Here is a 15,438-nt window from a genome sequence, read left to right as displayed (position 1 = left end):
CAATGAACACCTAATAGATTCTCAGCAGCAATTGAAAATCTGTTTGAAGTGCTGGTTGCAAGGGATGGATGGGTGGGATCCTAGAAGGTTGGAAATGGAGTGTTTTCTGTGTAGAAATAAACTAGGAGAGTAGAAGAGAATGGAGGACCATAAAGGAGAGCAGGGAAGCTCGGGCTTCCCACCCACTGAGAACAGCACAGCTGCCCCTCAGCAGAAAGATGGAGTCTGCTTTAGGTTGTTCTCTTCAAAGCTTCCTTTCTTGTTTGGTCCCTTGCCCGGGACACCTTTTTTCCTTCACACATCTCCACGTCCTGCAGCGTACTCTTTATGATTGTGCAAAGCAATAATAAACCACCCCTATTTATTTCTCTGATCATTTAATGAACTTTGCCTTTTACTTCACCCTTAAAAAAGAGAGGAAGGAAGAAGGAAACTGGCCCAGTTAAAAAACGTGCCATTTCAGACTACAGCAACCCTTTCTCACTTACAAGGAAAACTTTTTTTTTTTACTTACTACCAAAAATATATCTTTTCCTAAAGATTGCAACTAATTGTATTAGTTTTTGAATACGGAATTGTGGCAGGTCATTCCTTGGGTAGCCAGAGATGAGAGAAATGCCCCACACAGTGAAGCTTGTTAAACCCAGCAGTGTTTATCACAGAGATTTAGCTCTCATTCAGCTGCGCTGTGCAAATGGTCTGAGTGAGAACCAATGGCTGGCTTTTGAAGAGGAACTTGAGCTTTGCCTGAGATCCAACACAAAGCTGGAGCTTCTGAATACGGAGACAGGAGCTGACTTAGCCCCTGTTGAAGCTGAAGAAGCAGGTGCAACAGCTCGCGAGGGACTGGGGGCAGAAGGGAATGTAGCATGAAATGAACAAATTCCGTGCTTGAGTAGTAAGACAGCTACTTCCTGCTTAAGGAGTCTGGATCAGGTCAGACAAACATTTTCTAACTTACTTATCCCTCTTGTATGGTAAGAAAAATGAGGAATTCTCATTATCAAGTAATTACCAACATCATTTGGCAGCTAAAATGGGATACAGATAACAGTTTAGGAACATAAAAGAAAAAAAAACCGAGGCATTCACTTTCCTATTGGCCTAGTAGTAAGTAAAGTTCTCCTGAAGCCTAAAGTGTTAGCAAGAAATGTCTGCTAAATAAATTCATGAGGAAAATGGAATGGACTACAGAAGCCAGAGATGTGTGCCAAGAAGGACATTCACATGACAGGCTGCAGGGTGGGGGGTGGGGGGTGGGGGTGAGGGTGAGGGGGGTGGGGGGAGACACAGGCAACCAGAGAGTAATGCATCTTGTTTATATGGGGGCCAATACTGGGGGAGACAGCTGCCGGAGGCAAGAAGGCCCTAATGTAAAAGCGCCTGGGATCACCAGATGTGCTGGTGCATGTCTTTAGTCCCAGCAATCCAGAGGCAGAGGCAGGCAGATCTCTGTGAGTTCAAGGCCAGCCTGGTCTACAAAGTGAATCCAAGGATAGCCAGGGCTAGGCAGAGAAACCCTGTCACAAAACAACAAACAAACAAACAAAAACAAAACAACAACAACAACAAAAATGGAGTCAGCACTTTAGAGAAGACCATCCAACATGATTTTAGAATTAAGATCCACTGTAGAAATATATATCCAAATGTATACTAAGTAACGTCTGAATGCTTGACTTCTTCTTTGCTGCAGGAAGGAGACAAGGCAGGGCTGAGAGGAGCACACGGCTATCATGGTAGGCTGTAGTGTCAGACCCAGCCGAGTCTAAAATCCAAGCTCTTCCGTTCACTTTTGGCAAGGATATTGACAAAACATTAGTTGCTGAGTCATGTAGAAGATGAAAGTTTTAATTTTCAAAACAAGATTGTAGACCTGTTTTGTTGATTGGATACATGGCTATAGGAGCCAAGCATACTTAACATGATGCATGTTTTTTCTTTTTATTATTAAAGTGCTGTATGATGGTGTGTGTGAATAGACCCTGTGTCTGTGCAATGCATTTCACGTGTGGAGGTCTGAGGACACCCTAGGAGTTGGTTCTCTCTTTCCATTCTGGGTTCTGGAGAGCAGACACACATGGCCAGGTTTGTACATTAAGTTGACTGGCCTGTTTCTTAGTGTGTTTTTGGTGTTGGTGGTGGAACTTTTTATTATTGTTGTTATTGATGATACTGTAGATTTTATGGACAGTAAGGCTTGTGTCCATCATCTTAATATCTGTCTTAACTTCATGTGTAATACTAACAATCTGCAAAGTAAATGGCTTCTTTATTTTTATATTTTCTTTATGCGTATTTTTTTTCCTCCTTGGTATTCCTATAAAAGTTATCTCCAACCTCATCTGATTTTGTTTTAGAAACATGGAGGGGGGAAAAAGTCTTTCTGTAGACAGTATTGAGTAACTCAGTTGCCTGTATGGAGGTCACCAGGGCTGTTGCTGGCTTAGAACCTCGGAAGTGAGGGACAACCAGAGCATAACCAGAGAAAGAGTCCTGAGGCAATTCCGGAACTGCCCATTTCTTATATGATTTTGGACAAGAGGTGGACTCTATCACATTCACGCTTTGACAAGGCCTCTTGGGGCTTATTTGTTTAAACTGAGAGTTATTGGTTTGTTAAATGTATACAGAATTAAGATAGGATAACTGATAACTTTTGAATTAAACAGATCAACAGGAAAATAATGTAAGATTTGTTACAGACAAAATCACACCGATAACTTACTAAATAATACTTCCGAATCAGCAAACAATATGGCTTACTATTTCTAAGTAAAATCTTCGAAGTGCTTCAGTCTAGGTAAAATGTGTTAAGTAAGATTGTGAAGCAACGCCATTAAAATGGCTGGAGTTCATTTTGATTCGGACATAAAGAGGCCTTTTTGTGTCATTGGTAGGCTAGCTTCCCAGTTTAAAGTCCTCAGTATAGCATAGTTTTGATCAGATGTAGACCATCATTAGATCTAAGGAAAGCAGACTGAGTGCAAGCCTAGTGCTGGACAGGGAAAGATTGTGTGAGGAAAAAGTTTCATTTCCAAATTTGGGCCCAATTTTTTTTTTTTAATACGGAGAAAACTGCTTTTAAAAGTTCATCGCAATCTCAATTCCATAATCCTATACAGGAAATATAACCTATCTAGGAAACAATGTCTTAATCCACGGAGCTGTGTCTGAAGAACAAGTCTAGGGGATGTTGTTTTGACTAAAAAGGCAGCTAACACGGGAAGGTGAGGGACCTAGGCTCCTTTAGATTGTTGTTAGAGCTCAGAGGCATCCACAAAAAGACAGCCTGTGTGTTGGCTGGAGATGGGGCGCTCCTGAGATGCGGAGGTACTCTAAGCAGAAAAACAAGAGGGGCAGGGGCAGGCTAAAGGACGCTGGAGTGGAACAAAGGCGTGGCAGGACCTCACTCTGGACGCCAACCAAAGCCGCAGCAGCTTCCAGGGAGGGCGGCTGGAAAAACCCTGGCGGAGGGATCGGTCCCCTTGGAGACCGCGGGAGGCGCGGCCCCGCCCTCAGTAGCCCCGCCCCCTTCGGCTCGGACCAATGGGAGACCGGGATGTTAGAGTGTGGGAGGCGCGGCTGGGTTGCTACAGCCGGAGCTGGGCGGCGGCGGCGGCAGCGGCAGCGGCGGCGGGTGCTGCCTGCGGTGCCTGAGGCGGCGAGCCATGGATGGGCTGGAAGGTGAGACGCGGGGGGATGCGGCCGCGGGGCTCGAGCTCCGAGGCCTGGCATCCCCGGGCAAGTGCGGCCGGCCGGCTCTGCGGCGAGGACCCCGCGCCCGCCGACGCCCGGGCGGGAGCCGGACCGCCCTCCACGGGCGCGGCGACCACGGGGCTGCCCGCGGGGCACGGTCCTCGGCTTCTCCGCGGGGTCGGACCCCCGCGAGTTCACGCCTGCAAGACCTTTCTACCATTTCTGGTTCTTCACTGACCGCCGAGTCTCCTTTGGGCAGTCAGTGTCTCTGGTCAGGTTTTATTATCTTTGCAAACTGTATTCTCGGTTAAGGTCCTCGACGTCCGGGTCGCCAGTCCTTGCTGACCCCTCAGGACTCGCCCCACCTCCAGCTAGCTCTGGACACGCACCTTGGCAAGTCTTGGGTAGTTTTCTTCCCATTTCTTCCGCACGTTGGTCGGAAAGATGCCTGAGCATCTCCCAGGGAAGTGTCCCTGGCCAGCTCTACAGCAGGGACAATAGCTTCAGCCTTAATGGTTTATTCAGGAGGAATGGCTAGGAAAGAGCTAGCGTTGCTTCCTTAACTTGGCTTTATCTTGGTGCTGTAACCATGGCTTCAGATTGCTTTGTTTCCATTTCTTTCACTTTTTCTTCCTTTTCATCCATCTTAATCCCATGCAAAGACAACATTAGCTTAAAAACAAAGGAAGGGAGAAAAAAAAAAACCACAACAACCTAGCAGTGGTGACAACAGTTTCAAGATTTAAAAAAACAAAAACAAAAAAACAACTGTAAATCATTCTGATAAACAAGCTTTGAGAAATTTTGGATCCTGTTGTCTTAATACAATTTATTTTTTCTTCTTAAAAAATATTTTCACCACTTAATGTATTTAGAATGAACAGGGACTGTGAACCCTTTATTTTCTTGTACTATAGATAAATATTCCATGGTGTGTGATGAAGTGAGCAGCGGTGACTGATAACTTTTTTTTCAGTGATTTAAATGCACCAGAAGGAAAATACAATAATATGATTATGGATTTTATTTCATAATTGTATTTTGCAGTAAAGCGTTCACCGAACACCTTGAGGGTGAAAAACAATTACAGTTGGCCATTTACACGCAGCTGCAGTTTACTGATAATCTGTGAAGGTCTTGCAGGGTGTACCATTCAAGTTACCATAAAATGAGAAATTGTAATGACAGCACACCTTCTTTCAAAACTCTCTTTCTTTGGAGACTATACTGTTTTAAAAAATTATCTCTAGACTCTATGGAAAACAGTGTTGAAGCATGGCAAAGATTTTATAATGATATCATAGTTAATGAAGAATGTTTCAGAATACTAAGAGTTTTTTTTTATTGACCAACAGTTACAGTGAAATATTCATCCAATGTTTTACTTACTTATCTATGCATGCAAATAATAAAAATTGTCAAAACTCTACCCATTCTAATAATCTTTACATTTTAGCCCATCTAAGTCAGAAAATTTGGAGATATAATTGAAATCTATGATGATATTCAGTTGCTCTGTGTGTGCACGTGCGTGCTTGTGTGCATGTGTATGTGTGTTGTGTAGAGCATATGGATCCTGATGTGATACAGAATGAGCGTGATTCATTAGTCTGGTTTATGTTAAGCAGTACTGGCCCTTAAACTCTTGATATTTTTTCCCTAACAAAACAAGATGCCATCATTACATGTATTTAATTGTAATTAATTAATAATAAAATAGTTCTTTCTGTCTGTCTGAACAGCTGAGTATCGGCACTTTCAAGTGGTTCAACGTAGTTAAAGCTCAGAGTGGTCTACCGAGTGGAAAACCATGCTGGTGTTTGCTTTGTTTTTGTTTTGGCTTCAACCCCACCCCATTCCCACCTTCCTTGAAAAAAGTCAGTTCCTATTACATCACATTTTGCAGATCTCAAAACTTTGAGTCCTAAGGATATGAGCACTCAGAATTCACTGAACACTTTGATTGCTTATGAGTCTTTACACTAACTGCTGCCCTCTTCAGAAGAAGCTTATCTAGCTGAAGCTAATTGCAGCACTAATGTATGGGTATAAACGTAAGTATTGAAACACTAATTGGCACTATGTCTGTTTAGTAATAGGCTTCTTCCTTCTGGAGCCTATGGCCCCTTGAGCCAGGGACCTTTGACTAGATTTATAGTACCAGTCATGTGTTCCATCCTGTCGAACAGCCTTCAAATTAAATTAAAAAAGTAATTTTTTCCCTCATAATCATCATGCCACTATTGCCAGGCAGGTTGGTATTGTAACACCTAAGTCTAACACTGGATAAGACTATGCATACATTTTTCTCATCTGGCTGCCTCCTATGTTGGTTTGAATAAAAATGGCTCCCTTTGGCTCATAAGGACTATAGGAGGTGTGGCCTTGTTGGAGGAAGTGTGTTACTTGGTGGGCAAATGCTCTAGCCAAGCCCAGTGTCACTCTCTCTGCTGCCTGGTGACCCAGATGTAGAAATCCTGGTTTTTTTCCTCAGTACTATTTCTGCCTGTGTGCTGCTATGCCACCCAGCATGATGATAACGGACCTCTGAATCTGTAAGCCAGCCCCAATTAAAATGTTTTTCTTTATAAGAGTTGCCATGGTCATGGTGTCTCTTGACAGCAATAGGAACCCTAATGAAGACACTTCCTCCGTAGCTCCTTTTGGAGCTATTGAAAGCTAGTAACCAGAGAGGAAGATTTCAAGTCAGTTCTAGCTTGATTTCCCTGTGTCTTGCAACCAACATGTGTGGTGTCTTTAGCTGTAGTGTCTTAACCATCGAGTTATAGTGGGCAACCAAGAGCAATGGGAATAGCGTTGCTAGTTTGGAGTCTGTTGACCTCTATAATCAGTAACTAATAAGGAAGTGTCCTGTATGTGATACTGAGATTTTCATGTACTATCCCACGTCTTTTGGAATCACTGTCCACTTAATGCAGGGTACCATTGATTGGTCTAATAAAGTCCATTATTAACTTGTTTCCCTCCAATCTGTTTGAGTGCTTTTCCTACAACAATATTTGGTCTCTGCTGCAATTTTCACCCCTGTGAATGTCATTTCTTTACTGCATTTTTGTGTGCTTTAAGACTTGCTAAGTTTTGTCACTTGAGAGAGCTTAGTGTAGTTTGCATAATTCAAGAAGCATAAGTATTCATGTAAATAATTTTATTATGTAACATCTTAATCTCAAGTTTCCAGCAGATTTAATGCATGTTATCCATATGTGACAGGTGCTAAGCTGAACTTATCCATATAATTAGCTACATATTTATTTCTAGTTCAACTGGTAAGAACCTTTAACAAGGAGACAGCACATATTCTTTGGTATAGAGCCCTTTACATTCTCAGTTCTCTGTCTAGATACCTGGGGTGTTTGTTTTCCATATGCATTGGCTTATTCATTTATCTGACAAATTTAAAAAGTATAACAGAAGTGTTTTGTTATCCATATGTATTTCTTTCTAACATAGTTGTCATGTTTTGTTGAAATTTGCTTTTGCTATGTTGTAGACTAGAAAACAAAACAAAACAAAAGGAAGCAATGGTGTCCTATAACCTAACATCTTTGTTTTATACCTTAGCAATTAAATTCCTATTCAGGGACTTAGTTCCCAGTGGTAGAGCTGCAATTTAAAATTAGATAATCTATGACAGATTCCAGTTATTTTTTTGGCAATACTGTACTATTGTTACTGTCACAACTTTTAAATAATGACATAGAACAAAATATAGCTTCTGGTTTTGAGACTTAATTTATTTATCATAACCACTTTGTGTACTTTTTTAAATTAGGTCTTGATATCAACAAGTATGCATATGTTGGTAAATCAAAAGGAAAGTAGAAATTTGTGTTTTTCTTATTTTGAAAGACTTTTTAAAAATGCTAATGGCCCCCATATGCTCATATGTTTTAACGTTTGGTCCCTACTTCATGGAAGTATTTGAGAAGGATTAGAAGGTGTGACTTCATTGTAGGAAGAGGTAGTGTTACTGGCAATAGGCTTTATGGTTTTAAAATCCATGACATTCTCACTTAGAACTATGTCATGATTGTCCTAGAATAACCCTCTGAAACTGAGCCCCCAATAAACTTTTCAATAAGGTGCCATGGTCATGATGTCTTCAGTGCAGTAAAAAAGTAACTAAGACAGAAGTTGATGCCAGGAAGGGCATCATGATGTTTAGAGAAATGTGGAAAACTTCGAGACTTTGGACCAGGAAAATGATGGAATGCTGCAAGTGGAATCTGCTAAGCTGTCCTGATAGGAGTTTTGAGGACATAGTGCTGGGAGCGATGTGGACTATGGTGGGGCTCAAGAAGTTTCAGGAAACAGTATTATCAAGGAAGCTAGATAACATTCTTGTCATATTTTGACAAAGAATGTGGTTTTTTTTTTCCCTTTGTCCTAAGAATCTGCCTGAGTCCAAACTGAAGACGTTTGGACTAATTTCTCTGTAGAGGAGATTCCAATACAGCCTAGTATTGACTGTGTCACTTGGATATTAGTTATCACACTTAGGCAGATGTACAGTGAAAAAGAGTGAGGCAACAGAGATACACAAAATGAACAACTTGAGGAGGTAAAGCATTGGGAAATTTAATGTTGGAGTCAAGCTTTGTGCTGAAAGAGATAAGGGAAGGCTCGATGTGTAATAGAATAAAGGGAGTGGTACCCTCAGGGTAGGAGCTCACCAGAGTTAAGCTTCCTACTTGTAAGAAATAAAATTTATGCAGCAAAGGCAGCTAATCCAAAACCAAGTATGATGCCAGTTTCCATCCCAAGCAGGAAGCTGAACTTTATGGCATTTGCCAAGTGTTTCTAGCACTACGGTCAAGAATGATACAGGAATAAAAAAATATGTTCTTCAGTTAAGGAACACCCCTGAAGCCAGGTATATGGAAGGGGAGTCCCAGCATCGAGGCCTAGAGAGGCCTTCACATGAAACTATGAAAGCTAGAAGACCCCAAGATGTTGGAGATGCCAAAACCATGTTACACGTGCTAGGGAGAGGTACAGGAGGGAGTAGAACAAGCCCAGATGGCTGTAGTCACCAAGTGGGTTGTAGTCAACAGATCTGCTCGGGTGGAGCCACCTAAGAAGCCCTTTGAGTCACACATGGAGCCATAGGATTTAGAGTTTGCATTGATGAGTTTTAGTCTTGCTTTGTCCAATATTTTCTTTCAGTGTCCCCTTCCTCTCTGTTGAAATGATAATATATAATTTGTGCCATTGTATCTTGGAAGTTTGTAGTTTTACTTTTGCTTGCATTGATGAGTTTTAGTCTTGCTTTGTCCAATATTTTCTTTCAGTGTCCCCTTCCTCTCCGTTGAAATGATAATATATAATTTGTGCCATTATATCTTGGAAGTTTGTAGTTTTACTTTTGCTTTTATAAGAGTTAACCATTAAATGATTATATTGAGTCTCAGAAGAGATTCACTTTTGAACTTTGTTGAGACTGAAGGACTGGGGATTTTTGAAGTTGGATTAAATACGCCTATGGAGGCCAGAGAATGGAAATGTGTTGTTTCACTGATGTAGAGGAATTTTAATCTGGCAATATGGCTGTTCTGGCTAAGGATCAGATCCAAAGACCTTCTAGGTCTATATGGTTCAACTAGAACATAGACACACTCTGGATTGCAATATGATCTGGCTGGAATACAGATATGCCCTGAGTACACAGCTTTAATCCCAAACAGTGAAGATAAGGTTAATTTATAGAAGGAAGTAGCCATGCTTGAAAGTGATACCTATTTGAGGGGCTGATCCATTGTCAGTGTGCAGTTCTTTTGTTCTGAAAACATATAATTTCTCACAAGCATTATACAGTCCCAAAATTATAAATGTAGAAGGTGTGTGTGTGTGTGTGTGTGTGTGTGTGTGTGTGTGTGTGTGTGTGTGTGAGATATGCACAGAACAATTAAGCCTGGTTCTCTGCTCTTTGTATGCACTGGAAAAAAGACATTTGTAAATCATACCATGTGAAGGATGCCATCTAATAATAATTCACAGGGTTTCTGTTGGGCTAGAGAATGCCTAGACATTCATTTCTCAGCTAGCCTCAGAGCTATTCCCATGTAGTGGGATTAGCAATATAAGTTACCTGCTTGTTGGAACAGTTTTATAGAGACAGTTTGCAGAGAGAACAAGCTAGACACAGATGAAGGCAGATCAAACCATAGAATGAGAAGGAGCCTGAAAATTAAAACAAACCTATAGGGAACACACACATGCACACACTCATGTACACACACACACACACACACACACACACACACACACACACACACACATGTATACATAAATATACATATATGTGCATGTGTATGTGTATATGATAATGAATCATAAATAAACTTATTTTTAAAAATTCAAAAAAAAAACATTACCAGAATTAGTTTGAGGTAAGGCAGATGAATTCAGTTGGAAGCTAAGAGAAGGCAGTTTGAGTCAGTCAGCTTGGAGAACAGCTGAGGTGAACCAGACAGTGAAAGTTCATCTCATCCCCTCATCTGAGGAAATACAAACATTTACAGCTTGAGACTGAGACTTGCTCTTCAGTTGGTGGAACTTTTTGGGAATGATATGTAAGCAGTTTGTTGGAGGAGGCATGTCACTGGGGCCTGGCTTTGAGGTTCAAAAACCCATGCCATTTCCAGTTAGCGCTCTCTCTCTCTCTCTCTCTCTCTCTCTCTCTCTCTCTCTCTCTCTCTCTCTCTCTCTTTCTCTCTCTCTCCTTCTCAAGATGAACACTCTTAGTTACTGCCCCAGCACCATGTTAGCTCCCTGCCTGCTCCCATGCTCCCTATCATGAAAGTCATGGACCTAACCCACTAAACTATAAGCCTCAATAAATTGCCTTGGTCATAGTGTATTTACAGCAATAGAAAATTAAGACACCACCTCTCCCCTGCCCCTTTGATACAGGGCCCTGCTAAGGAGCCCAAACTAGCCTTAAAGCCCCCAGTCCATACCTCAGCCTCTAGAGTGCCAGGATTGGAGTGGACCACACATAGCCTGAGATTACTGCTGCAATATACATTCCTTTTTTTGTTTATTTTTGTGACATTGTTTTCTTTTCCTTTGAAGACATTTTGAACATGTTTGTGAGAATTAAATACAAGAATTGGATTTTATTATATGATAAAACTATGGCAGCTATTAAGATTTAAACTTTTTAGATAAACATGAGAGACAATTTCATTCTTGCTAGGTTGAATAGATAAATAAATAAGTGGGTTGTGTTGACTTCAAAGAATAACGGTTGTGTTGTTCAATCCTTGAGCTCCAGTATGTGCCTGGTAACTAGTAAGTGCCCTAATCGCCTCCAGATCATGTCACTGAATTGAATTCTTTTTCTTTTAAATGGTTAATTAAGAAAGGCGTGTGTGTGTGTGTGTGTGTGTGTGTGTGTGTGTGTGTGTGTGAGAGAGAGAGAGAGAGAGAGAGAGAGAGAGAGAGAGAGAGAGAGAGAGAGAGAGAGAGAGATTAAACCCGTGGCTTTAGGCATGCTAAGTAAGCATCTATCACTGAACTATTCCTGCAGCCTCAAGAATTAATTTTCATGAGGTTTTGCTTTATAATGGACTCAGTAAGTAATAACTAAGGAAGTATACTTCTAAGCAAGTGGACTGTGTATATGTGTGTATTAATGTATGCTATGGATTTTTTAAATCATGAAAATATATGAAAACCTAGGAAGATTAGTAGATTATTAAACATGTCCTACTATTGCTATTTGGACTCATTCATTTTAAGACATTCTTACGTTAACGAACCTAATGAGGTTCTATATGGGAACTCAGTGAGGCTCCTTTTCTTAAGTAACCTTTTTAATGCCAGTAGTAGAGGAGGAAAACACTAGAGGGTTCTTAAGTTTGCTTTTAACTACTACTCTACAGATGTCGCACCTCCATTTGAATTACAAGCAGTCACTGTTCAACAGTGAAATAGGGCAGTGGGGTACTAGGAGAGCAAGAACAAAAGTTCTTCTGTGGCTGCCTTGAGTATCTTCTTACTGGTCTATTTTGGATCACTATATTGTTTTTCTGTGTACTCACCTTTATATAAATGAAGACTGGCAGGATGAGTGAAATTGCAACAGAAGATATATGGGCAATTTACAGGTTTCCAATTCACTTTTAGAAAATTACAGGTATGAAAGTAAGTTTAATAGAAAAATTAAGTAGGAAATAAAATGTTTAATCAAATCAGTTGCATAGTGTCCCAAAGAGCAAAGTTTTATATTTTACTTTTGTATCATTTCAGCAATCAGATTTCTTGTATTATAGTACATAGTAGATCTGCCTATTGTATACAAATTGTAGCTAACTTTATTATTTAATTAATTGCTCCGAATGAGTTCAGAATACCTCAGAGTAAAAGTCTAATGATAATCTTAATATAAGTATTACAGGTCGGTATAAAAATGAATAATTTGCAGGATACAGAAATGCACTTTACATAACCAGGTGGTCCTGTCTTTGGATATGTATATTTTGTGTTATCTGTTGATAAATATAACAAGCTTTGTTTTATTCTAGAGTCCCCTCATAAGCTCAGGATGATTAACTATTGAAAAGAGAGAGTTTTTCCTGCCTGTAACCAAGATAGATGCAATTCTGAATTCTTATATTTGCAGTATATATAAATAATTAAAAGAAAACTATGTATTTCTAGCCTTATCAATTTGGTTATCCTTGGATTATCACTGTTTTATGTGTCCTGATAACTCTGAGCCCCAGGCCATTTTAAATGATAATTTTGCTCATTTTGAAAGGAAACTTTTAAGTAAAAACTCTCAACTCACCTGTGAGACCTAAGAGAAAACCTTGAAAACTAAAGTTTTATGGCTAATATCTGCTTACATGTGAGTATATTCCATGTGTATCTTTCTGGGTCTGGCTTGCTTTACTCAGGATGATCTTTTCTAGTTTCATCCATTTACCTGCAAATCTCATGATTTTCTGTTTTTGATATCTGAGTAGTATTCCATTATGTAAATGTCCAGTTTCTTTATTAGTTCTCCAGTTGAGGGACATCTAGGTTGTTTCCAGAGTCTGGCTATCACAAATAAATCTGTTATGAACATAGTTGAGCAAAAGTCCTTGTTGTATGGTGGAGCATCTTTCAGGTATATGCCCATGAGTGGTATAGCTGGGTCTGGAGGTAGCACTATTCTCAACTTTCTGAGAAAGCGCCAGATTGATTTCCAAAGTGGTTGTACGTATTTGCACTCCCACCAGCAATTGAGGAGTGTTCTCCTTTGTCCACATCCTTGCCAGCATGTATTGCCACTTGAGATTTTTATCTTAGCCTTAATTCTGAGTCCCTTATGACTAGGGACATTGAACATTTCATTAAGTGTTTCTCAGCCATTCAATAATTCCTCTGTTGAGAATTCTCTGTTTAGCTCTGTACTCCATTTTTTAATTTTTTAATTTGGTTTGCTGGTGTTTAATTTTTTGAGTTCATTATATAGTTCAGCTATTATCCCTTGGTCAGATATAGTGTTGTTGATCTTTTTCCAGTCTGTAGCCTCACTTACAAATGGATATTAGCCATATAATACAGGATAACCATACTACATTCTACAGATCTTTAGAAGCTAAATAACAAAGAGGACCTTGGGAAGGATGCTTAATACTCATTCAGAAGGGCAAATAGAATAGACACCAGAAGCAGTTGAAGAGACATAACAGTAGTCTATCATAAGTGTCCTCTGAAAGACTCTAACCCAGCAAGGGCTCAGTGCAGAAGCTGAAACTCACAGCCAAACTTTGGGCAGAGCTCAGGGAGTCTTATGGAAGAGTGGGGGAAGAGAAAGACCCAGAGGGGACAGGAACTCTACAAGAAGACCAACAGAGCCATCAAATTTGGGTCCATCGAAGCTGCAGAAACTGATGCACCAACCAAGAACCATCCATGGAGAGGACCTAGCATCCCTGCTTAGATGTAGTTGATATGCAGCTCAGTCCCCATATCGGTCCCCTAATGTGGGGAGCAGGGACTGTCTTTGACATAGACTCTGTTGTCTGCTCTTTGATCACTTCCTCCTTGTGGAGTGGCCTTGTTAGGCCACAAAGGAAGAAGATGCAGGCAGTCCTCATGAGACTTGATAGGCTGGGGTCAGAGTCTCCCCATTTTTGAGGACAAGGCGAAGTGGAGGGGGGGGTGAAGAGGGAGGAAGAGTGGGACAGGGAAGAGACTGAACTACAATCGGGATGTAAAGTGAATAAGTTTTTAAAAATTTAAAAAAGAAAACTAAAGTTGCGTGATGAGTTCTGAACATTTTTAATTAGATTATTTTATGTTTTAGAAAATGGAAGTGTTGTCCAAGTTGGAGAACTGTTGCCCTGCAAGATTTGTGGAAGAACATTCTTTCCATTAGCACTGGTGAGTCAGCTGATTGTGACCTGTTTGCCCTGGGGCCTAGTGTATCTGTGCATGCTTCACGCTTGAGGACAGTTGCTATGGTTGAAAGTTATAGAGAATTTATATAGGATAATCGTTGAAGATTAGTCTTATCTCTATGACTGGACTTAAGCTCTGTAGTTGCATGCTAAATCTTCCAGGCCTGTAGGAATACTAGAGTATTAGGAGATAGATACTAAACATAAATTTAAGGGGCAAAGCACCCCATAAATGTAAGTACAAATGTATTAACAAAATGTTAGAATCTCTCCAGTTGGCCTTAAAGTCCTGCAGGAGCAGGGCTTCTTCCCTAACATGCGAGGCTTTGTTGAGTGGTATGATGACTAAATAGGGCCGCTCGTTCTGGTTTCTCTCTGTGTTTGAAATCAGCCAAAGGAAAGAATGGTTTTGTTGTTTGGCCAGTATAGAAGTGCTGCTGAAAATGCACTAACTTGCAGAAATTGAAAAAAGCATGTTTATTTAATGTTGGTAGGGTTACCCAGGTCTATAGAGAATAATAATTATGCTTTATATCTTTTTCAGTCTCAAAATTAATTGTGCAGTTATTAGTATTTTGATATTGATGCTTGCCTGTTAACTGGAGTGCTGTCACAGTACTGTGTGCCTTGTAGGCTACTTCTGTTAACGAAAGGGAGGAATTAACGTTTAAATGTCCTGATTACAGAAGCCTTCTAAGTAATGATGGCTGTGTTGTAATCATTTAGAAATAACCTTACATCTTCAGTGATTGTTTTCAACTTATCTTCAAATTATGCATTTTAGTTCTATAGAAGAAAACAAACAAAAACCCCCCACATTCCTTTTCATTTAAATAAATTATGTCACTTATTAAAACTGCAGCTTATATAGTAAAATTTGTAAGTAGGCACCACATGCCTACTTGACACATCCAAGAAACATGTGAGAATAGCAGAAAATTGCTTGCTAGCATCGTTTTTTATTTAAGAGAAATAGAGCCTAAAGCTGGGCTAACACCTGTAATCCTTACACTTGGAAGTCTAAGCCAGGAAGATTGCTATGAGTTTTTAGGCCAGCCTGAGATGTAGAGTGAGACCTCTTCTCAAAAAAGACATTTAAACCATTTACTCTCGGGACTGGAGAGATGACTCAGCAGTTAGGAGCACTTGTTACTGTTGGGGAGAGCCCAAGCCCGCCATCATTCCGTTTCCTGGGATCCTACCCTCTCCTGGCCTCTGGATACCCGGCATGCCCTTGATACACATACATACTTCATGCTCATACACATAAAAGTACACCTTCAAACAGTTAAGGGCTATTAATAGTCCAATGTCAATAAAA

General features: G+C 40.3%; 1 protein-coding gene across 4 annotated transcripts in view; it reads left to right on the top strand.

Moving 5' to 3' along the window:
- Window positions 1–3,562: 3,562 nt before the first annotated feature.
- ZC2HC1A (zinc finger C2HC-type containing 1A) overlaps window positions 3,563–15,438 on the top strand; it is a gene marked incomplete at its 5' end in the record, with an annotated part of 39,958 nt that continues 28,082 nt past the window's right edge. For 3 of the 4 annotated variants that reach the window (XM_084789275.1, XM_084789278.1, XM_084789277.1), the window contains 2 exons: window positions 3,563–3,687; window positions 14,007–14,100. In XM_084789275.1, coding sequence (XP_084645401.1) covers window positions 3,563–3,687; window positions 14,007–14,100 — 219 coding nt within the window. The remainder of the gene's footprint in view (window positions 3,688–14,006; window positions 14,101–15,438) is intronic. The other variant, XM_084789276.1, reaches the window with a different exon arrangement.

Source organism: Acomys minous (assembly GCF_964271855.1).
Source record: "Acomys minous genome assembly, chromosome: 1".
In the NCBI taxonomy this organism is placed as follows: Eukaryota; Metazoa; Chordata; class Mammalia; order Rodentia; family Muridae; genus Acomys; species Acomys minous.
The sequence above is the reverse complement of the archived record's forward strand: the minus strand, read 5'-3'. Positions and strand labels throughout refer to the sequence as shown.